Source organism: Exophiala mesophila (genome assembly GCF_000836275.1).
Source record: "Exophiala mesophila strain CBS 40295 unplaced genomic scaffold supercont1.2, whole genome shotgun sequence".
NCBI lineage: Eukaryota > Fungi > Ascomycota > Eurotiomycetes > Chaetothyriales > Herpotrichiellaceae > Exophiala > Exophiala mesophila.
This window is the reverse complement of record NW_015622505.1, coordinates 1,936,541-1,957,944: the sequence shown is the minus strand read 5'-3', so window position 1 is coordinate 1,957,944 and position 21,404 is coordinate 1,936,541. Positions and strand designations below refer to the sequence as shown.

Genomic DNA, 21,404 nt, shown 5'->3' with positions numbered 1-21,404 from the left:
AGCCTCGTAGAGTCAGACGATAGGCTTCTCCAGCACTTCTACCGGGGTTCAGTAGTACGCGTACTGGGTGACTCTGTAAGCTTCACAGCCCGCATCGAGTCCAACGGTGGACAGTAGTGCGTAATGATAATGCATGCCTGCCTGTTTTAACTGAGACATTTTGAGTCCGAGTGACTTTTTTATATTCTATCATCCAGGTCATTTGGTCACTTGAGCAAAATCCGCCCTCTCAACGTCCGACCGTGCAGAGACTCGTTGCTTTCTGTCCCATTCATCCAAAATCCTCCTTGGGTCTCCCGGATTACAATCATTTCTTCAAGATTGCGGTGGAGTCTGGCAACAGGAAGGATAAAATATGGGGTGGACCTTCGGAAGAACACGTTGGTTGCTCCATCGAGAGCCTCCAGGCCCAGCATCCCAGTGCCCAGTGCCAGCGCATGGGGTCCTTAGAATTCGGCTGTTAATTCCCAACGTTCAACTGAGCATCCACCTCCAGTGGCCCCAAGCCTAGACAGAATCTTGGCTCCAACTACTTACTCGACTGTTATAGGTGCACCATCGTTGGTACTCCGTGACGGCGCGAAAGCTGGTGGGCACAAACTATGGAAATCATATTTCCAGACTGGTACAAACCGAACCTTAACTTTCGCCCATGATTTACCAACCATTGATGGGGACACGAGCGACTGCCTCGAGTTCTCTCAATCCCTGCCTGCCTGCCCAGATAATGGTTCCTGAGAGATGGAACGTCCACGCATCCCAGGAGCAGTGATCGACATCACCGTGGACCAGGGTAGTGCCATGCTGTAGACATGCTGTAGACCAACACGATTACCATTAGAACTCCTACCCGCTTATCCTTTTAGGCTATACTATGAAAATATTAGTCCAATAGCTCACGAGCATGCACAATCATCAACGATCATCAACGATCATCAACGATCATCAACGATTTATGCCAGGACCAGAGCACCTGTGCCAGAACCAGCCGACCTGCTTGCTGAACTCAGATGCTTTCCAACTTCATAACCACTCCCCTCATCGCTTCTTTGCACTCTCGGCTTGCACCGAAACACCGGTGCTCATTGCCAACACATCTGACTTCTCCTCGAACGGCGTCTTGGGTCCTGAGATCTCATCTCGGTCCAATTCAGATGCCAATTCTTCCACCAAACTGTCTCGTCGGTCAATCGTTTTCTTAACGTCCACGCCCGCAGGTTGCCCGTCGAACCGTTTTCGTACTGTCTCAATCATCTTGCCAAACCAGTAGAAATTGAGCGAGTTCAGCACCAGGTTACATGTCAGGTACACCGCGGCCATCCATACCGGCACTGCCTGTGTATGGCCACCCGCGAATTTCATCACTTCTGACTGGTTCAAAAGGCACTCGGTGTCTCCCAGACACAGTTCCCCGTTTCTCGGCGCAAAGATGGACATCTTGGCCGATTCGTGCACTTCTCGATACAACGGAGCCGACGTGTCCAGATGCAGCGTCTGCCACACATCCTGGTAGACTCGTAGTGATTGATAGGTTCCCCATAGTAGCCGGCAGCAGAAAAACATGCCCAATAACAGCATGCCATTGTACCACTGCAAGTTGGAACCCGTCATGTTAAGCTTGTCACAGAACCAGTGAATATTCAGGAACGGCGATGACAGCTCGTAGAGGATAAAGACGGGTCCGTAGTAATTGACAAAGGGTGTCTGTTATGAAGCGTTAGACCAATCTTCGTTCAAAATGCCTCGGTCATACTCACAAATCCCAATGAGAAGACAGCCAAGGCCGTCACTGCGTGAGCCCAAATACCTGGGCCAAAGATCCTGACATATCTGGTGCTGACAACAATGTCCCAGACAAAATACCCAGTAGCGAATGCCTGGATCATTCCTGAGGCACCTGTATATCCGTAAATGCGCTCGATGGCACTATGCTGCATGTCATAACGTTCTTGGTCGGACCACATGACCCACAAGGCCAGGCCATTGATCAACGTCGACTGTAACAGTGACACCACGTGGACATCCCAATTGACTCGAGTCCGTCGATTGAGTTTCTGGTAGATACTGGGGAAGAAGATGTTGGAGAGGATTGGCGAGAAGATCGATTGGGTGGACTGATATAAGATGAAAGCGAAGAGGACCTCATGGATATGGTATGGGAGGGATACGAGGTTGAGGGCTTCGGCATAGGGTTTGGTCAGGTCGAAGAGCCATTGAGGGGGTGGTGGAAATGGGTCTCGCATCTTGTCAGGGGGAGAGAGGATGGAGGAAGGCAGATATAGGTGGATGTGGAGGAGGAGAACGACAACAGATGCTGCAGTGCCAAACAGGTGTGTGTACTGATGATGAGGGAGCGCTTTGATGGAGGGGAGAATCAAAAGGAGAAAGCGATCAATCACGCAGATGACTATTCCAGGCAGGAGACAATGCGGTAAGTGCGCAGGCACAAGCTCAGGCACAAAGGCAGGTACGAGGCAACCCTGACCATTCGAAATGAGGCAAGATGGTTGGGATGAAGTTGTATGTCAATAGGAAAGTCCGAGGATGATCGTGCCTGCGACAGGTAGGTGGTTCTTTCTGTCTGACAAGAATTCGGACTTCGTATTTGCTGATGAGTGGAGCTTGTTAGCTGTGCTTGTTGTGCTTGCATGCACTGGAGCCCGCTGCCCAGCCTTAATTTAGCACCGTCAGACCAAATCCCCAACAAGCCATCAGCCATGACACACCTATTTGCTAGCTTCTAATCATCCAGGTTACCAAAGCCCCCTCCTCGCCTTGCTGGCCTTGACTTCTGACAACCCTCCAACATTGACGAAAACACCACAGGCTAGCACATCACATACATCTACATGTTCCAAAAAATGCTTGTTGAGTCCATTGAATTCACTGTGAGGAACCTGAACACTTTACATCATTGTAAGTACCCATTCAAAGAAGACAACGCTTGCTCAGTCTGCACCAACAAGTTCTGCCCAACTTTAACACAACCAACCCTTCGTCCTGAGTCCTGCCATACGTCACTATCAAACCATTCCATTCCAATTCAACCACATAATCCAACGCCCATTTGCATATCAGTCATAATAATGTTCAATCTAGCGTCCTCTGACCACCTGATTGGCTTCATCCTCGCATATCCTGCGCGGTCATTTGGAAATATTCCTGCGCTTCTCCCCTCCTCTCCTCCGTCCCCGCCGTCAATGGCTCTGTGCCTAGCCCGCTATCACTGTCATGACTGTACTTCAGCCCTTGTTCTGTGATCAATGGCGGAGGCTCCAGTATCGACAGTCCGTCCACCACCGCATGTGCGATTTCAACATCGTCAAGACGATTCAAGTCTGCCGAGTTGTCCTGTCCTGCATTCACTCCTCCATTGTGCAACACCATCGCGGTCTCCTCATCTGGCACTTCATCCTCACCCTCTTCGTCCTCTTCTGCAATCATATCTTGTCCGTTGACTGCTCCAATGATGCTACTAGCCGCACTGGTGGATCGTCGGCTGCGCGAACTGATTGAGGTACCAGTGCCATATGTCATGCTGTCGCTGTACATGATGCTGGTCCCGTAGCTGGTTCGTCGCTCGGTGTCCCCGTCACTATCGGATTCCTCTCCATTCTCATGCAGCACTTCCACATTCTCTTTGTCCGTGAACTCAGATGGCGCTCCGTTCCAGCTCGCCTTGCGTCCGTTGGCATAGCTGCTGGGGTTGCTCTTGACTGATTGACTTCTCTTGAGGCTGGCCAGCCCTGTCGACTTGGGCACTGGAGCAAGTACCAGACTGAGATCGGGGGCATTCTGTCTACGGTTTCCTGTCACATGGCTGGTGCTGAGGATGCGCCGGTCCACCGCTGAAGTCCTCGGTGTCGTGATAGCTGGGGTCTGGCCAATGAGGGGAGCCCTCTTCTTCAAAGCCATGCCAACAGCGCTTCCAAGATTCGTACCTCCGCTCTTGAGCGAGCTTCTTCTCGTCACGGTGCTCGCATTACTGGAGACACGGCGGAGATTCATCGACGCGTCTCTCTCCGCCGGGGTGATCTTGCTCTTGACCGGTTCTCGAGGATGGCCTCGAGGAGCCCTTGCAGTGCGGGCTTGATTCACCAATCCTTCCAGGATACGGCGTTCTAGCATCTCCGCTCGGGCATTCATGTCGCGCATTTCCTCTTGTCGAATCTGCAGGGCTGTCTCAAGCTTGCCCACGTCACGCGTGAGCTTCTTGGTCTGGCTTCTCAACTCTTCTTGCTCGCGTCTGAGCTCCGCCATAGACTCGATCAATGCATTCTTCTCCGACCCGAGTGCCACAATTTCCGCCTCGACCTTTTCCTTTTGAGCTGTACGCTTCTCCAGCGCGATTGCCGCCTCAGTTGCCTCGGCAGCTTTTGACTCGTGGTGTTCGCCCATTAGTCGAGCTTGAGTCGTCACCATCCCTGCAATTTCCGCTGCCGTGGTCATGACCTGTTGGTGAATCTCGTCCAACTTTGACATACTCGTGAATGCTACTCGAGTATCTTGTTGATGGTTTTCGATCCCTGCAAACATTTCCTTGGCCAAAGCAGCGTGCGACAAGAGAGTGTCGAGCTTGTCGTGAACTTCGCTATCATCATACTTCTCCTGTCTGATTGGCTCAGGAGCAATGATTGGACTTGAAGGAGCAGCTGGCAAAGCTGGTAGCAAAGGTGGAATCGCAGCCGGAATTGAATCAACGCCAGACTTGATTTCCTCGGTTGCTTTGGCGAAGCTCTCTGCCTGCTGTTGAGAATGCTCGTAATGCTGATTGACAACACCCAAGATTTCCCGAATGGCAGCCAGTAATGCTGGCTGGTTCTCGTCCATCGTCGACTCCAGCCTCGTCACCGTCATTAATGTCTTGGCCACTTCGTCTCTTGTCGCGCCATGGTCAGATGCGTTGGCTGTATATAAGTCGTCCAGCTTGGCTTTACACTCCTCCACCGCCTCGAAGACAGTCTTGGAGTCTGCTGAAACTCGGTCGCATGTCTCGGTCATGGTCAGGCCCAGTGACTCCATAACCAACTTGAGATCCTCTACCGCGGTCCTCGTGCTGCTTGTCGCCTCCATCTGGATGGTGTCATGGTCTTCCAAAGCATTCAACTTCGCTTCGTTGAAAATTTGGCCATCGTCGTACTTTGAAATGAGCTCTGAGAATTTCTCATCAATGATAGCCTTGAGCACGGCGCCTGTCTCGTCGTGTTTGCTGAAGAGTGTGGCATCGCGTTCTTCCATCTCGCCCTTCATGCTCATCTGCTCAGCCATATTCTTGTCGAATTCCGCTTTGATCATATCAGAAAGCTCCGCGAGACCGATTGCCGTTGCGTATTTACTGATATCGTCATGCTGTGTGCCGAGAACCTTGTTCAACTCGACGATTCCGTCAGCACTACCATCGATCTTGAGCATCAGTTCATCTCTGAGATCGCTCAGGATTCCCTTGACATCGTCAATTTTAGTGGCCAAACCACCGTGTTCGATCTTGCGAGCCTCAAACGCTTGTGCCGTCAGACCATTGTCCGCTTCAAGCTGTTCACGGAATGCCTTGAGATCGTTTCGAACATCAACAATGTCATCTTTACTAGGAATGGTTTCAACGTCAGGTAATTTCATCGCGGCGATTTGAGCCTTGATGTCCATGCACAAGGTCTGCACCACTTCGACTTCTTCTTTGTTGGAAGAATTGTCCGTGCCGTCCAGAGTATCGACTTTGGCCTTGACGTCTTCCACTTGTGCCTGAACATCTTTCAGCAACAGTTCAATCATGGTAAAGTCTTCTTTGCCGGATGACTCCGCGACGCGATCGGCAGATTCGTCCACTGAGACTTTAATATCTCTTAGGAGATCTTCCAGCCCGACAATGTCGCCGGTCTTAGCAATCGATTCAGGACCTGGGGAGAAGAAGACTTCGTCCAATTGAGCTTTGACGTTTCGCAATAGTGTTTCAATGGCGTCGGTGTCGTCCTTTGATGCTGCGTTCTCTGGCATGGTCACATCTGGTGCACTTGTCTCCCGAATCTTGCTGACATTTTCATCCACTTGTCGAATCGCCGTGAAGATGCCGTCAAGGTCCTCCTTGATCTCAGGGTTGGAGGTCGATTTAGAACGTGAGACGACGTCTTCAACGTGGCGAATAGCTCCATATAGCTCGTCCATGTCGTCTTTGTGCATCCGCATCTCCGTCGGGGCTGGAGGAGGTTCCATGTGATCCAGCGATTCAACCTTGATTCGTAATTGAGTGATCATGACCTTCAACGCTTCAATCTCCGTGGTGATGCGGTTCTGGTCATGTACGATCATTTCTTGTCCTCTGGGGGATTCTGAGTCGGGGTTATCAGTTTGTTTTTCGTGCAGGCGCTGAATATCGGCCTTCACTTCCTCAATACCCACCTTCAAAGAGTCGAGAATTTCGTAGGTGCTACCAAGGTCGGAGGGTCGCTCAATCAACTTTTGTAGATCGACTCGAATGCCATCGACGCCGTCCTGAAAAGCGTCAAGCAGCTCGCTGGTGTTGGATAAAATGCTCTCGTTGCCACTCTTAGGGGCAGACCGGGATGACTCAATTCCCTCACGAATGGTCTCAAGCACTTCATCGCGATCCAATGACGAACCACCACTCTTGAGTAGAGTGGCTGCCAGCGTCACACGCATGTGCTCGAGCTCTTCCTTGACGAGACGGACAATATCCTCGCTGTTGCTGCTCAATGCCGACTGGCGATCATCGGACAAATCACGAATGGCGTCTAGAATTTCATCTCTCGACGAGACGTCGCTACCTTGGCCCATGCTTTTGCTGATGGTGTCTCGAAGATGTTGGAACTCCTTTTCCATTGCGTCGAGAAGTTCAGGCGTGTTCGTGGCCATATTGGAACGGCTGGCAAATCCCTTTTCCAAATCCACCTGCATGACAGCAAATCCTGCTTTAACGGTGTCGATGATTTCGTCCTTGCCTGTCACATCTGATGCTCGGTCGACGTAGCTTTCGATATCTCCGCGCAGATCTTCGAGGCCGTCTTTCAGTGCGTCGAGGACTTGCTCCGTGTCTTTGCCACTCGCGGCAGAGTATTGCTGGAATTCAGTCTTCATGCTGCCTAGAAATTCGTGCATGGCTTCGATGACTCGTTCTCCCATTCCACCCAGAGGATTTTGTTCACCCTCTAAGCAAGCCTTGATCGCGTCAAAAAGGTCGTCACGGTTGAATTCAATTTCCTTGGTCAAGGCTCCTTGTTGTGCAAGGCCATCCTTGAGGGCGTCGGCCACGAATTCCTTCGAAAACATCTGCTGCTGGGCAAATCCATCTCTAATAGCATCTGCGACAGATTCATTGGACGCTTGATCCTGGTTAGAAAGACCTTCTCGTACAGCGTCGAGAACGTCGTCTCTTGTCAGGTCGAGGTTCCTGGAGCTTGTTCCTGGGAAATTTGGCCATTCAAAGTCGTCAAAGCATTCACGGACTGCGGCCACGACCTCATCACGGGTGACACCGGCATTTTGTGGCATTTGGGGTAATTTGAAGGTCGACAAGGCTTGTGACACCGCTGCAACGACTTCATCATATGTGGCACCGGCCTCTTTAGTCATGTCATGTTGGGGCTGGTAAGACTTGAGACCTTCCTTGAGGGTTTCGAGGATCTCATCACGTTCCAGGCCAAAATGCTCCAGTGCAATTTCTGGCTTACAATCTTCCCAGGCTTCACGGACTGCCAATATCATTTCTGCGCGTTCGGCAGCGACATCCCGTTCAGGCGTCTCGCGAGGTGGAGGAATATCGGCGATAGCAGTGCGAACCGCCAGAAGGACAGCCTCTGCTTCAACTGTCGATCGATTTTGGTGTGCAGCTCTCTGTCGACTGCTTTCCACGATTTGATGCATTGACTCCTTAAGTTCCGCAAAGCCAGAGTGGACAATTGCTGCGATCTCTTCTTGGGTTGCGGGGAGGGATTTTTCTGAGCCTTTCTTTGCGACACTGGTTTGCTCCATCTTTCTCGCAATTTCGCGGCCCATCCCCAGCACTTCACCGCGAAGGTCTCGGACGAGAATCTTGACTTCGTTTGTGAGGCCTCCACTTTGCGCTAGAGATTGCTTGATGCTCTTCATCAGCTTCATCATTTCGTCGTTCACAAAGTTGGATGCTGATGCCGCATTTCGATCTTCATTTGTCCCTTTGCTTCTCGAGACGACGCCATTGTCGTAGCCCTCGCCGTTGGAGGAGGGTCTCGCATGTTCGGGCCCAGCGGAACGAATTAAAGCCCTTGAGTTGGATTCGTGGCGCAAGTCTTTCATGATGACCAAGATATCTTCCAGCTTGGCCATCATGGTTGGATCAACTGTTGGCTGTGAAGACGACGGTGCTGTCTCTCCGCGAACCAAGGCTTGTGACTTGACCGATTCGAGCGTATTTCGGATGGCCTCTTGTCCTTCTCGAGTAGCCATTTCTCGCAAGACCTTCTCGAGGAGAGCGATACTTGCAGCGCCGTCGACGCATGCCAGCGATGGAGACGCCGTCAACTCACGATCAATTGACATTGAAAAGCCGGATGGACTGCCAATCCGAGGCAGGCCAAAACTCTTGCGTGGGGAGCCATTATGCGCCTTTTCATCGAGATACATGCCCAAGTTGGAACCTTGCCTTGAATCTTCATGTCCAGACAAGAGTCGAGCGTCTAGATTGGTAAACTTGCTCTCCAAACCGTTGACAAGCTCCCTCAGATTCTTGTAAAGGTCTTCATCCCGAGTCGTGGCTGCAAGTTTGAGACTTGTGATGTCACCATGATTCTCTTTGCTCCTCTTGTTCAAAGACATCATTTCCTTTTGGACATTTGTGACGAGGTTTGTGAGGCTCAAAATTTGAGTCGATAATGAGTCGAAGGAGTAGGAAGGTTGTGTAGGTAGAGGGGTGCCATTAGTGATGTCGGACAATGGGGTAGCATCCTGGCGGCCACGAGCACCATGCAAGGTCAGGATACCCGTACCAGGAGGTGTGTTCTCATGTTCCCTCGACCGAGCTGAAGCTCGCTCTCCAGGAGTCGGTGTCTCTGATCTCTGATGCCCTGATGGACGATCAGATGACCGGCTGCTCCGAAAGTCTTCAAAGTCAACAAACTTAGCGGTGCGCAGACCTTTGTCGGGGGAACGTCGTTCGAGTGAATCACTCAAACGGCTAACGCTGGGGCTTTGGATGTTTTGCATTCGTCGATTCTGTGCTCTCATGATGTTCCTATCCGGTGACAATGGCAATGGGTTGGTTGTGTAAGAGCTAGGCGCATTCTCGCGGGCTCTTGCTGTGATGAGTGCAGCAGCCTCGTCGATACGTTTGGATGTATTGGATCGGGTAATGGGGCTTCCTGGATTGCCTGGATGTAGCGGGAGAGGTGGCGGTGCTCTTTCAGGATCAGAACTGTCCCACCTAAACAATTGTCAATATAGGTAAACAATGTCGATGATAAGGTGGATACGTACATGGGCACTGAGGCACGACCAGACTCTGAGAAAGAATGTTGATGCTTGACCAAACGAGACTCTGCACGGTCCCTTGAAGCGTCCCTTGAGCTGGTGGACATGATACAATGTGGTCAATGCCTCTTGTGGGGAATCCGTACGGCGAAGAATGTCTGTCAATTAAGATGAAAAGAGGTCAATGCTCATCATGGAATATTAGTGCTGTGGTTGCAACAACTTTCGGGTCATATAACACTGAAGGCTGGAAACACTTGATGATTGCAATGCTTTTGAACATGGATAAAAGAAGCTGTTTTGTAGGTGATCATACGAACAGAATGTTAGAGGGCCGATGACGCTGAGTTGTGTCGCACAGTTTAGGTGAGGAGTTTAGCGCGTAAACATACGGCCTATTTGGGACTAGTATCAATGTTCCGCAGCTGGCCAATCAAAGCCATCCACACATTTCGCCTTGCCAAGCCTGCGAAATTCCAAAATGATTCAACTTCTCGACTTGGGTCGACATTCAATTTGACTCGACCACAACGACTTTGCGACAACTCAACCACAATCCGACAGTCGACCTCAAGATGGTGAAATGTATGGAGGCATTTTCTCCTGCGCACATTATTGGCGTCTGCTAACGTTGTAATAGTTCTCAAGGTCGGCCGTGTGGCCATCATCACTCGGGGACGATATGCCGGCAAAAAGGTATGAAGCTACGTCGAGATTTTTCGCCCAACCGCCCTTCCATGCGTCGATCACTCGCTCTGGTTTTACGATTCAACAGTGATTAACAAAAGGGTTTACAGGTCGTCATCATCCAACCAGTCGATTCCGGCACCAAGGCACACCCATTCTCATATGCCCTCGTGGCAGGCATCGAGCGCTACCCCTCGAAAGTGACCCGGCGAATGGGCAAGAAGCGAGTCGAGAAGCGATCAAAGGTCAAGCCATTCATCAAGCTCGTCAACTACAACCACATCATGCCCACCCGATACACTCTGGAGTTGGAAGGACTGAAGAACGTCATCTCAAACGACACATTCAAGGAAGTCTCACAGCGAGAAGACGCCAAGAAGAACGTCAAGAAGGCTTTGGAGGAGAGATACCTGAGTGGCAAGAACAGATGGTTCTTCACCCCTCTGAGATTTTAGATGGTATTGTGTTGGGAAAAGTTGTCTTTGCTCGGCATATTTAAAGCGAATCGAGGGCGAGGTGTGTCAGACTTGCGTCCGCCCATTGAAGTCTGCAGAAACATCGCAGGAATATTTCGACGGTGGCTCTTGTTTGACGGGACGGTCGATACATGGCATTACTTTACAAAGAATCTATGTGGAGCCTGACGCATTTGTCAAGGCTTGGACAACACACGAGTGACCAGTGGAGCGGAGAGCGATTGAAGACTACCTCGCATCAAGGTGACCACAACAATAAAGAATCATGAAGACCGATGTGGAAAACATTTTTGACGTGCAGTTTGCGGCCATAATCGGCGGTGTGTATTGCATTACTCGTCTGGGATATCTCGTTATGATGGCATCAAAGTCAACGTCAATCGTGTGCTACTCAAGGTAGAGGTCATCTTTCAAGCGTTGAAGATTCCGGAACAGCCCAGCAGCGCCTGTGACTTCGCTAGATGCTTTAGTGATCCGGCCCATTGCTGAACTGGGTCGCGCTGCGTTGTCCGCTTTGGTGTCTCTCGAGACTTTCTGAGATTGTAGAGTTCTCTTCCGATCTTCGACCAACCTTGTCAGGGTGTCCACAAACTTAGTCCGTACTTTTTCTTCTCCTGTGCCCTTCCACAAGAGTGCTATCTGACGATACTCTTCAACACGTCTTGTCGCAGCTTCTAGACCAGCGTGGCTGTCGGGGCCGGAATTGAGGAGCTCTGTGATCTCAGACCTGATATTTCTCAGAGCTTCTCTCGCTTTATCGTCCTCTTCCGTACTTTGAATTCCCAGTTCTGGAGCCGAGACCGAAATGAGATTGGATCCGCCAGGTAATTCTGAGGGCACTACAGGCCATTTCATAGCTTCTCCAAAGATGGCAATAACGGCTTCGAGACGTGCCCTGACCTTTTCCAACGTCCGTAACTGGATCATAAAGTCCGGCTCCTGGCTCGCCTGGATGCCTTGGTGGGCATCCTTTGTCTCGGCTTCAGGATCTAGCTCTTGGTCGGCGGACACCTGGCGGACAAATAAGTCGATATCATTGCGTAATGCTTCTGTCAACAGATCGTGCAGGCCATTGACATCGCCCCTCAAAACCTCCACCTCGTACGCCAAACGGTTGCCACTTCGAATGATGTCGTCAGTCAACGAGGTCAATTCTGACGTAGAACGGATATTGGAGGTGTTGAGAGTGGATAGGAGGTTCAAGGTGCCGGTAGAGGCATTTTGTAGATGGGTTGATCGGTCTCCTTTCTGAGGGTGCGTCTGTGTATGCGACTGCGTCTGCGTCTGGGGTTGTGAGGACAAGTTTAAGGCGGGAAGATTGTCGTTAAGGAATGAAACTGGATCAAAGTCCTGAGATTCGCGTAACCTTGTCTCAAACTGGCTGGCTGGATCTTGACCAGGTTGAGTCGTAGAGGAGGCAGTGGACATTCTGCTTGAGGGAGGTGTTTGGGTTGTCTTGGATTGTGCTGAGGGAAGTCAATGAGAAGAGGAGGTCTGTCTGACAAGGGATATAATTCTGACCCAAGTGCGAAAAAGACCACAAACCATGCCAATTCACAATAACATTTTGTCAGACAAAGTCCAAACCAATCTCGGCCATGCACACAGCAGAGTGGAGGAGAATCTTACCTAGGTAGGTAAGCATCAGCGACTTGTGGTGAGCACTTAACAAAAGTCAAGCATCCAAAGCTACTCCGTAAGTACTACTTCCGACCTTTTAAACCATATTTTGAGCATCCTCAGAAAAGGAAGAATCACCTTTACTGTCATCTGAATTATGCGGCATGTCGGTGCATGCGCATCGTGCATTATAGCTCTTCACAAATTTTCAGATTTTGGGCAGATGTGTTGAACACGTGTTCTGCAGCCTCAGCGGCCTCTGCCTCTGAGGCTCGCCATGTCTGTGACCGCCCATCATGATTCATGGCCGTGACAGCCTCAACATGGGACACCTCTGTGGAACGATTATGACTGAGGTTGTCATATCCTCACCTCAATCTATGGTCTATCGTTTCTAAAGAACATCTACAGGCTGCTTTTTCGCTCTGGCGTTGGCTGGCGTTATCTCTGCAAGACTTTTGACCTCAACTTCACAATTGTTCCCTGCCTGTGTTCTCTACAGTTGTCCATGGCATATACGTTTGCTGCACGTCGTCACTTCAGTTGCCTTTGGCATGTGCCCTGCTCTCTACTTGATTTGCGTTACTGCATGCACATGCTTTAGTGCACAATGAGGACCTGCCTTCTTCACGGACTGGGAACAACCTCTTAGGCAAGTCCCAGACACTCTTTCTTTTCCATCTTTTCTGTTTTCTGCCTCAATCTCAACCTCAACATACATCAACTTTCCTCCTCCTCAGCCACATCTGATCTCTGTTCTTCCTCCTTGAGAAACCTGATCGACCTGTGGCAAGGTGGATGAATGCTCCGCGGCCTTTGAACCTAATCATTCCTCACATTTCCATCTTCCTCTTGCTCCTCGCTCACAGCTTCCATCAGCGACATGGGCCGAAAGGTGTTTCTCCAGCATCTTGAGGAACTCAGTTTCTCTACGATACCAGATATCGAAAACGTCCACAATCCAGACGAAGGCGTAGTCAGTTGTCGCTACACTTACCACAACGGAGACCTCCCCATCCACGTCCAGGTACAATGTTGCACCACTGATCTTGACCAATACCCCGACGGAAACTCGTTCATGCTCTTCACTGATTCGGAGAACCTCCACGATGTCATCCCTCGTGTTCTGGAATCCCACTCCAAACATGCTCACGGCAAGGTTCTGTCAACCCTCCTTACCGATCTCTCCCTTGCCATGACGAAAGCTCTCACTACTGGCATTCAGTCACCGGAACTTGGCTTTGAGGACCCTCAGCGAAACCTTTCGGACGCGTCAGACTTTGACTTTGACATCGAGGAAGAGAACGACTGGCAGTTCGGTTTTGATGAGATGCCCAAAGGCGCTACAAATATCCCTCGCTTATCTCATGCAAAGGCTACCTCAGTCTCTGAGATGGGTGCCGCTGAGAGACGATGGGCTGATCTCAGAGCAGTCAAAGACGCAGGATTTCGTGTCGGTGTCCACGGCGATCTCTCCAAGTCTGCCGTGCTTTGTGTTTCAATCCGCGTGGGCAAACTTGGACTTTCTGAAGAAGTCATGCAAGCCTGGAAATTCTGTCGCAAAAAGTACCTGCTGCTAATGATCAGCTATCCCTCCGGGTATCGCACGCTTGACTATGTCGTGACACGCCAGAGCTTTGCTCCCGATATAGATTTGCGAATTGGTCTTTGCCAGCATTACAAGCCTTGCCCTCAAGATATCAACAAAGCCTTTCAAGGCAACAAGGTCCAAAAGCCAGCGGTCAATCAATCGAATGCACCCATGGCTGATCATGAAGGTCAGCTAGAGCCATTGTTCATTGGCAAGCCAATGTTGCAGCTCATGCAAGACTTCCTTCCTCATATCATCCAGTCTCGACTCGATTTTGGCTTGAATTGGCTTGGAGCGGAAAAGTTCGTGCTCGCACTGGGCATTTCGAGCTCAGAGGAAGATCGGTCCAGCATCGTACCTTCGAATCATAGTGACGCTAGGGACAGCAGCACACTTTTTGCACCCGTTGCTAATGCAGACCACTTCGAGACTGCCCGAGACAATGAGCTCTCCCTTCCACTGGTGGCCATGCAATTTCTCCTGCGACACGTTATTCGATGTACCGAGTTCTGTCTCGTATGTCACTGTCCTATGGAAGAGAAGTTTGAAGCGCTCAAGCCATATGTCTGCTCCAAGCCCCTCTGCCTATATCAATACATGTCACTGGGGTTTGGTCCAGAAATCGAATGGGAGATCAAGACTCAGCCATACGTCGTGGATCTGCTCATCAGCTTTTGCTATGTTGCCGCATGCCAAGGATCCCTGAAAGTTTTGCCTGTAGGCTTGAATGTCATGGTTCCTCTTCTGCCATTTCGGGATTCAGGCAGTCTTAGGAACGGACAATCATCTAGCCCACCTCAGCCGACAGCTTCGTCTTCTCTGCCAGTCAATCCCGTTGCTTGTGATTACAAGTCGGGGACACAGGAACTCCATATAAAAGACGGAGATCTCAACCGGTTCAAAGCCTTGAGACCGGGTGCTTGGCTTGTTCTCGTTCCACATTCCGGCGAGGGTTTTATTCACTGCTGTGTGGACAAGATCGAGCTTCCCACTGTTTACATTAGTTTTCCGGACTCTATGGTCAGTGGAGCATCGCCACAGAAGTCCCAGAAGCCGGCGCCAAAGAAGTCGTCACGCTCTGAACCTGCATCACGTTCTGACAATAGCTCATCGGGCGTCGCAGATGCACGGGTTGACTGCTGTCTGTACGAGAACAATTTCGATGATCTGGCCGAGGATCAACAGCATTATGCCATCAAGGTATTGTTGGAGACGCTGCCGAGCGTCCAGGACATGTGTGACTATCTGGAGGCAAGAGATACAGGTTCGTTGAGTGGATGGAAGCAACGAATTTCAGACTCGGCACTCAGTATACTCCGGTGGATCATTGCTTCGAATCGATCTTACATCATGCAGGTGGATGGCATGGAGGAGATTGACACGGCGATTCACCTAACTCCTGGTCCAGACGAAGTCAGAGAGATGGACAAATGGATTCAATTCCGGTTTGCTCAGGGTGCTCCCGACAAAGAGAATAGATTTGTGGAATGCATGAAGAAGGAGACATCAGCGTCAAGGCACCCGAGCTTATGGGCCTGGCATGGCAGCAATTTGGGTAACTGGCACTCGATCGTCCGTCAGGGACTTCGTTACGATCGAGTCGTGAACGGGCGCGCTTATGGGAATGGTGTCTACATGAGCCCCACGGCTAGCACAAGCTTGTACTATTCAGGACCGTCAGTTTCCCGGAATCCTAATCAGCAGGCTTCGGCCGCGGTTTGCTGGAAACATTCAGCGTTGAACATCAGGGCGGCTCTTTCGTTGAATGAGGTGGTGAATAGGACGGACAAGTTTGTGAGCAACACGCCTCATTATGTGGTGGCAAACATCGACTGGGTCCAAACGCGGTATCTGTTCGTGCGGAGCGACTCAGTGGTCGTCCGGAAGTCGTCAGACCATACGCTGTGCGAGTACGAACAAGCTCCTGGCCGGCCGGTCCTCAACGAGCTAGGATCCCGCGTCAAGATCCCTGTTACTGCAGTGCCAAAGTCTCGACGACCTGGCTTGGTACAACAAGCGAGCGACAATGGAACTCAGAAGCGGTCAAAGATGATGATCGAGACGGACCTCGCTACTGCAGAACGTATGGAAGACGATGCTAAGAGCATCACTTCAGACGAGGACGATTTGGCCTTGTTGTCGACGCATTTGGCGGATGAAGGACAGGAAGGTGTGGTGAACGAAGCTGGCAAAAGCAAGGTCGCCACCGCCACCGCCTCGGACATTCTTAGTGGTGACCAAGCCCAGGAGGAAGAAACCGACTTCGTTCCAGGAATGTTAAATGTGGAGGGGATCATATTCTTGTCAGCACCGAAAAACGCTACGACATCATCGTCGCAGGCACTTATGCGGTCGTTTCGGGAAATGATGGAAGTGCAGGAAAGCACACCGGCATCAAAGTTGGGATGGTACATTGATCCAAGCCATGTCAGCAACCTATATCAATGGATTGTGGAATTGCACAGCTTCCCACGTGACTTGCCATTGTCCAAGGACATGAAAGCGGCGGGGTTGACCTCTTTGGTACTGGAAGTGCGATTCCAGCCAAGTTTTCCATTCACGCCGCCATTCATCCGGGTTGTCAGCCCACGATTTCTCCCATTTCAGCAGGGCGGTGGGGGCAACGTGACTGAGGGAGGAGCCATGTGTGTAAGTGACTGATGCATGTCGGAGTAGAACAGTACGGGCAAATGAAAGGCTAACGATGATTCTAGATGGAGGTTTTGACCAATAGTGGCTGGACGGCGGCACTATCGATGGACAGCATCCTACTTCAAGTGCGACTGGCATTGTCTGACGAAGAGCGGCCAGCCCGTCTTATCAATGGCCAAACAGGCGGACACGGTCGCTATGCTCAACAATATGGCACGGGCGAAGCTATGGCAGCGTACCGACGAGCATGTCGGAATCACGGATGGCTCGTACCAGATGGTTTTGACAGCTTTGAGGCATGAATGAATGGGCGAGGGGGGCGAGGGGGGGGGAGGGAGACGAGAGCGCTGACAGACGAGGCTCGCATGCAGAACTCGCATGGGTTCGCAGAGCATCAATGTGTCGCAGCAGTGCGGGTTGGCGGAGATGGGAATGGCCCTGTGGCTTGTCGTCCTGCAGCAAGTGACAGGTGGACCAGCAATTCAAGGTTAGACACGGGACAACGGGGAAAGGGAATGGCAGGAGTGACAGTGGTTCAGATGGAAAGTATCACGATGCGAAGAAAGCTGCGTTGCAGATGCCGACGCCGACCGTCCCCGCTGAGATACATTCACAGACGAGAACTGATTCTCAGTATTGGAGGGAGAGAACAGTGCTTCTGGAGCTATTGTGGATACCGCGCGTGCAGGTACAGGGATGGCGGGCAGACTTGAAGCATGATTGCGCATCTGAGGCCTACTCCGTAGAGTTGTTGGGGGTGATGCACAACATGGAAATCGCCGGAAATGGAACAAACAGGCTCTGACATGTGAGAATCCGAGGCGAGGTTGTCGACGAGTGAAGCAGTGACCGACTTGAGTTAGTAGTTTGAAACCGAATGATAGACAGGTGCCAGATCACACCATATCAAGGTGAAAGTGTTCTGAAGTCAAGTCATGCTCTAGTCACAAGTTGAGCAGTATAAATTAGTGTACAGCACTATGTACCGCGTGTCCATTCCCGTAGGCAGCGCGACGGAACGATCCCAAAGCCCCACCGTGTCATGGCGATGGCACTAATGTGAATCGGTGGAGCGATGATGGTCAAGAATGAGGTGTAATAAAAGAAGTCATGCATGGCATTCTACGTACGCACAACACAGTCCTATCGAATTGAACGTGGCTGTGGTTCGAGTCTGGCGGGGAGAGAAGGTCTTCGGAAGCCGAACAGGCATGAGACAAGGTTCTGACCAACGAGAAAGTGACGATGGGAAACCTGATTGCTGGGAAGTTGAAAGATTGGGAAGATATACGGAGTAAGGAGACTGGTTGTTTGCCACTGACATGTGGCTTGACTATCAGGATACGTAGTATGTACGGGGGAAAGACAAAGACACGAGAGATAAGGTGACGCAATGGGAACGGAAATGAGACCCATGTTGATAGTGAATGGGGGATTAAGTCTAGGGGATTGAAACTCTGAAGAGTGCCACTGTGCTTCAAAGACCCTTGAACCCATCGTACCGTGTGTACGGATAAACAAAGCCAAATATAGTAGAGTACTCAGTACCTAGATATTGCAGACTCGTGGGAGACGACCGATGGGTAATTTAGTATCTATAGTAGTAGGGTAGCTTAGGTAGCCTATAATACATTTAAAAGAACACCTAGGTGGTTCAGTAGTACCTATGAGTAACTTTCACATGCAAAATAGTCAAGGTTGTTGTTCTTTCCTTGCTCTTTCCTTGTCCCTTCCTTTCTCCTCCCGCGCTTGGCGGCCACGTAGCTTCTACCCTGAAACGGTAGGCACGCTCCCATGGCAAGGCAGGGCGCACTTTCCCCAGGCATCCAAGCCAAACAATTGTGTTGCCTAAGAATACACGTACCTGCCTCGCATCGTTGCCACGCATGGGGGTCAAACTGGGATGTCATCGTTCAGAGAGATAAACCAAATAGTGGGGGGATTGTGGGCATGATGAGGCAAGGTAACCTCGACCTCGTATACAAAGAGTGCCCAGGTATGCGTGATCTTTGCTATACGAGGTGAGCACCGTTAGGCAGCTCGTTGGCTTGCGAAAACCAAGTGAGGGACAAGTACGGAGGGGTTTACTTATCAGGTAGACTGCGGTGTAGATATGCATATATGGATTTATATATCCAAGCGCGTTTGCACTTGCAATACCTTCCGTGGACATCCATTACTCCTTACATGACTTTTCTTACCTGTGTAACTCAGTATCCTCGTCTCGATCTCCATCCCCGTTTCCTGTCCTCTAGTCGATCATGAGGGTGCCCAAACCCCAGCCGGTAAGACGGAGTGATAGATGCATGCAGTAGACATGAAATGACATCGACCTCTCTTTCCTCCCACGCGCCTTTCCACATTCGAAACGAGGTCTTTGGCGCGCCTGCTTTCTGTGGTGCCTAGACCTCATAACTTGCAAGAACTCAACATTGACTACTACCTAGGTACTTAGGTACTCTTGCCTCTTAATAAGACACTGGAATTTGTATTTCCCTCTCTTCTTCATCTTCTAAGCCCCCTTCAAACCTCTATCTTTATCGTTCTTTGTCCTTGGACTCTAGCCCCACACACTATACGGCAATACAAAACGCATCTACCATCTGTGTACACATTCGGATAATTTCAGCCGCCACAGGACCCACCACTAAAGGTACTTTATTACTCGTTAGGTAAAGGCAAGCACCACAGGTTGATCCCGATGCCCTGGCACACCTGGCACTGGTATGCCTAGGATCCTTTCTTTCACATGTCAATCCCGCCCCTTGTAACCAACCCTAACAACCCACTCACCCACTCACCCACCTTCCGCCTCATGCAAAGCATGTGCATGTGCAATATTCCACTTCTTACCATGTGCCTGCCCATCGCGCCTGCCTTGTCTTTGCCATCCTCAACATTCCCTGCCGACCATTTTCCCGTGACACTTTAACTTGCCCTCCTGCTGTCTTCTTCTCTCTCAATCTCTTGCATCCCCAACTTGACTCGATTCTAATCTTCCAGTTCACTCATCTCTACCTCCTCATCACAATCATCATGGGTGACGCTACTGTTAACGGCGACATGCCTCACTCTGCCTTCCTCTCGGTAAGTCGCCCTCTGCCTGATTCACCTGGTCCTATCCTCTCCAAGATCGCGTCTCATCCATGCCTTGACTAACTCCCTTGTTACAGCACTTGACGTCATACCCTCTCGTCTCTGACTCCATCACCGTTGTCAAAGAGAATCCCTACGGCGCAAAGTCCATCGACTTCACCAACGCTAGCTACACCAAATTTGTCAAGCCCAACCTTTCATATTTTCAGACACCAGCAGCCTACGCCAAACCTTATGTTGTCAAAGCAGACGAACTCGGTGACAAGTTCCTTTCCAAATTCGACGAAAAGGTGCCCATTGTCAAGACCGAGACCAAGGAGATCAAGGGCACCCTTTTCAGCTATGCCCACTGGCCTCTCCAAAAGGCCGGCGAGACAAAGGACTGGGCTTTGAGCACATACAGTGAAGAGTACAAAAAGATTGGTGGCGAGAGCTATGTCACCAGTGGAAAGGCCGTCATCACCACTTCTCTTGTCTTGACTTCAGATGTTCTCAAATATGTCAGCTCCTTCCTCCAGACCAAGAAGGAAGAAGCCAAGGAAGTCGTCCAGGAAAAGACCAGCAAATAGTCATCTCATCCTCGGCCTCGACTCTTTGCCCATCAGACTACCCTTTTGTACAAACGGTTCCATAACCTAACACGATACCCTGCCTCCTGGGCAACATGTTCAGCAAAACAGAGAGCGCTGTTGAATCATCATCTTCTGGGTCAAGCGAGTTAGTGGTTGATTATTTTGGCTTTGATGCAGTGCTTGATTGTGGCTTGTCCTCTGTTTACGGACGGCCATGAAGAGCGGTTTGTTATGCCCAGAGAACCTGTGGTGCACCATGTTTTTCTCAACGGGGACATACAGTTCGCGACAGGCATGGTATTCTCTGAACAGCGTCTTTGTTTGTGGAACTTTTCGACTCCATCTTATGATATAGAATCATTCTTTGATATGCATAGACGCGCTCAATGAAATCGAGGCGTATCTTCCTCCATCCCGATGGAAGCTGACGTCTCTATAAAACAGTCCATCGTCCATTCCGATGTTATCTTTGTAATTATGGACACTCTATAGCAATCTAATCTCATTGTCATTTGAGTCTCTCGAGGGACCTTGATCTTGTGCAGCAAATTGCGAAGAATATGCCAACAGCCAAGAAGAATTGTCTGCACATGTCAGTGACGTCATATATCCCAACACTCCCTCCTAGAAGAATCCAATGTCAATATCAAGCTCGTTATGATATTGGATCTCGCCAATATCTTGCTCTTTTACTGCCCGTGTCGATTGAATACAAGCATGATCATTAACAACACGCGTTTCTGTGGAGAAAGGCCCGAGTCTATCTATCCAGATGTCCACGTTTCGTAAATCCGTCCTTTGACAATTATCATTCATTAATATCGTCAATCTTTCTGGTGTTCTGCCATCTTTTTCCTACCCATCCTTAGTCTAGAAATCGTATGTTCGTTCAAACACTTGCCATCTAGGCAAGTATACTGTACCCACTATGTACTTCCTGTTTCTCGGTGTGTTGTTCGTGGTGTTTCTCCCTCATCCACATTAGGAGCCATGCCTGTGACACGAGCCCTACTTGTTCTTTTTCCAACGCCTCAAACCTTCTCTCCCCAAACAACAAGAGTCAAAAACTATTCAACTTCCTCATAACCCGACTCATGAAGCCCTTTTCCTGCTGCTGTTGTTGTTGTTGTTTGTACTGCTGTTGTTGCTCAAAAACATTCTGCTGCCTTGCAGCAGCAGCAGGCCTAGGCCCCGTCCCTGGATTCATCTGTAAACCATTTGCACAGCAAACCGGCGGTGCATTCGGATGGAAAT

At 50.3% G+C, this 21,404-nt stretch overlaps 6 protein-coding genes across 6 annotated transcripts; 3 read left to right on the top strand and 3 right to left on the bottom strand.

The window, feature by feature from the left end:
* Positions 1–813: 813 nt before the first annotated feature.
* On the bottom strand, positions 814–2,507 carry PV10_02545 (uncharacterized protein). Its single transcript, XM_016366869.1, has 2 exons — positions 1,758–2,507; positions 814–1,704 (listed from the first exon to the last, which is right to left on the bottom strand). The coding sequence occupies exons 1-2, from the start codon at positions 2,241–2,243 to the stop codon at positions 1,039–1,041; spliced, it is 1,152 nt and encodes a 383-aa protein (XP_016226387.1). The 5' UTR covers positions 2,244–2,507; the 3' UTR covers positions 814–1,038.
* Positions 2,508–2,862: 355 nt separating this feature from the next.
* Positions 2,863–9,776, bottom strand: PV10_02544 (uncharacterized protein). Its single transcript, XM_016366868.1, has 2 exons — positions 9,463–9,776; positions 2,863–9,409 (listed from the first exon to the last, which is right to left on the bottom strand). Exons 1-2 carry the CDS (start codon positions 9,561–9,563, stop codon positions 3,124–3,126), a joined length of 6,387 nt encoding a protein of 2,128 aa, XP_016226386.1. The 5' UTR covers positions 9,564–9,776; the 3' UTR covers positions 2,863–3,123.
* A 185-nt stretch (positions 9,777–9,961) lies between these two features.
* Positions 9,962–10,979, top strand: PV10_02543 (uncharacterized protein). Its single transcript, XM_016366867.1, has 3 exons — positions 9,962–10,041; positions 10,097–10,152; positions 10,254–10,979. Exons 1-3 carry the CDS (start codon positions 10,032–10,034, stop codon positions 10,596–10,598), a joined length of 411 nt encoding a protein of 136 aa, XP_016226385.1. The 5' UTR covers positions 9,962–10,031; the 3' UTR covers positions 10,599–10,979.
* PV10_02542 (uncharacterized protein) lies at positions 10,907–12,057 on the bottom strand. Its single transcript, XM_016366866.1, has one exon. The coding sequence runs from the start codon at positions 12,045–12,047 to the stop codon at positions 11,007–11,009; it is 1,041 nt and encodes a 346-aa protein (XP_016226384.1). The 5' UTR covers positions 12,048–12,057; the 3' UTR covers positions 10,907–11,006.
* Positions 12,058–12,626: 569 nt separating this feature from the next.
* PV10_02541 (uncharacterized protein) lies at positions 12,627–16,803 on the top strand. Its single transcript, XM_016366865.1, has 2 exons — positions 12,627–16,479; positions 16,545–16,803. Exons 1-2 carry the CDS (start codon positions 13,123–13,125, stop codon positions 16,782–16,784), a joined length of 3,597 nt encoding a protein of 1,198 aa, XP_016226383.1. The 5' UTR covers positions 12,627–13,122; the 3' UTR covers positions 16,785–16,803.
* Positions 16,804–19,373: 2,570 nt separating this feature from the next.
* PV10_02540 (uncharacterized protein) lies at positions 19,374–20,692 on the top strand. The gene is made up of 2 exons (XM_016366864.1): positions 19,374–19,569; positions 19,656–20,692. The coding sequence occupies exons 1-2, from the start codon at positions 19,519–19,521 to the stop codon at positions 20,145–20,147; spliced, it is 543 nt and encodes a 180-aa protein (XP_016226382.1). The 5' UTR covers positions 19,374–19,518; the 3' UTR covers positions 20,148–20,692.
* The last annotated feature ends 712 nt before the right edge of the window (positions 20,693–21,404 follow it).

What these genes read in the sequence shown, in the direction of transcription:
- PV10_02545 (XM_016366869.1), bottom strand. Translation starts at nt 2,243, where the DNA reads ATGCGAGACCCATTTCCACCACCCCCTCAATGGCTCTTCGACCTGACC. An exon ending in CTGTCTTCTCATTGGGATTT is followed by an intron (nt 1,705 to 1,757) that starts GTGAGTATGACC and finishes GCTTCATAACAG; the next exon opens with ACACCCTTTGTCAATTACTA.
- PV10_02544 (XM_016366868.1), bottom strand. Translation starts at nt 9,563, where the DNA reads ATGTCCACCAGCTCAAGGGACGCTTCAAGGGACCGTGCAGAGTCTCGT. An exon ending in GGTCGTGCCTCAGTGCCCAT is followed by an intron (nt 9,410 to 9,462) that starts GTACGTATCCAC and finishes ACAATTGTTTAG; the next exon opens with GTGGGACAGTTCTGATCCTG.
- PV10_02543 (XM_016366867.1), top strand. An exon ending in GACGATATGCCGGCAAAAAG is followed by an intron (nt 10,153 to 10,253) that starts GTATGAAGCTAC and finishes AAGGGTTTACAG; the next exon opens with GTCGTCATCATCCAACCAGT.
- PV10_02542 (XM_016366866.1), bottom strand. Translation starts at nt 12,047, where the DNA reads ATGTCCACTGCCTCCTCTACGACTCAACCTGGTCAAGATCCAGCCAGC.
- PV10_02541 (XM_016366865.1), top strand. Translation starts at nt 13,123, where the DNA reads ATGGGCCGAAAGGTGTTTCTCCAGCATCTTGAGGAACTCAGTTTCTCT. An exon ending in CTGAGGGAGGAGCCATGTGT is followed by an intron (nt 16,480 to 16,544) that starts GTAAGTGACTGA and finishes CGATGATTCTAG; the next exon opens with ATGGAGGTTTTGACCAATAG.
- PV10_02540 (XM_016366864.1), top strand. Translation starts at nt 19,519, where the DNA reads ATGGGTGACGCTACTGTTAACGGCGACATGCCTCACTCTGCCTTCCTC. An exon ending in CTCACTCTGCCTTCCTCTCG is followed by an intron (nt 19,570 to 19,655) that starts GTAAGTCGCCCT and finishes CCCTTGTTACAG; the next exon opens with CACTTGACGTCATACCCTCT.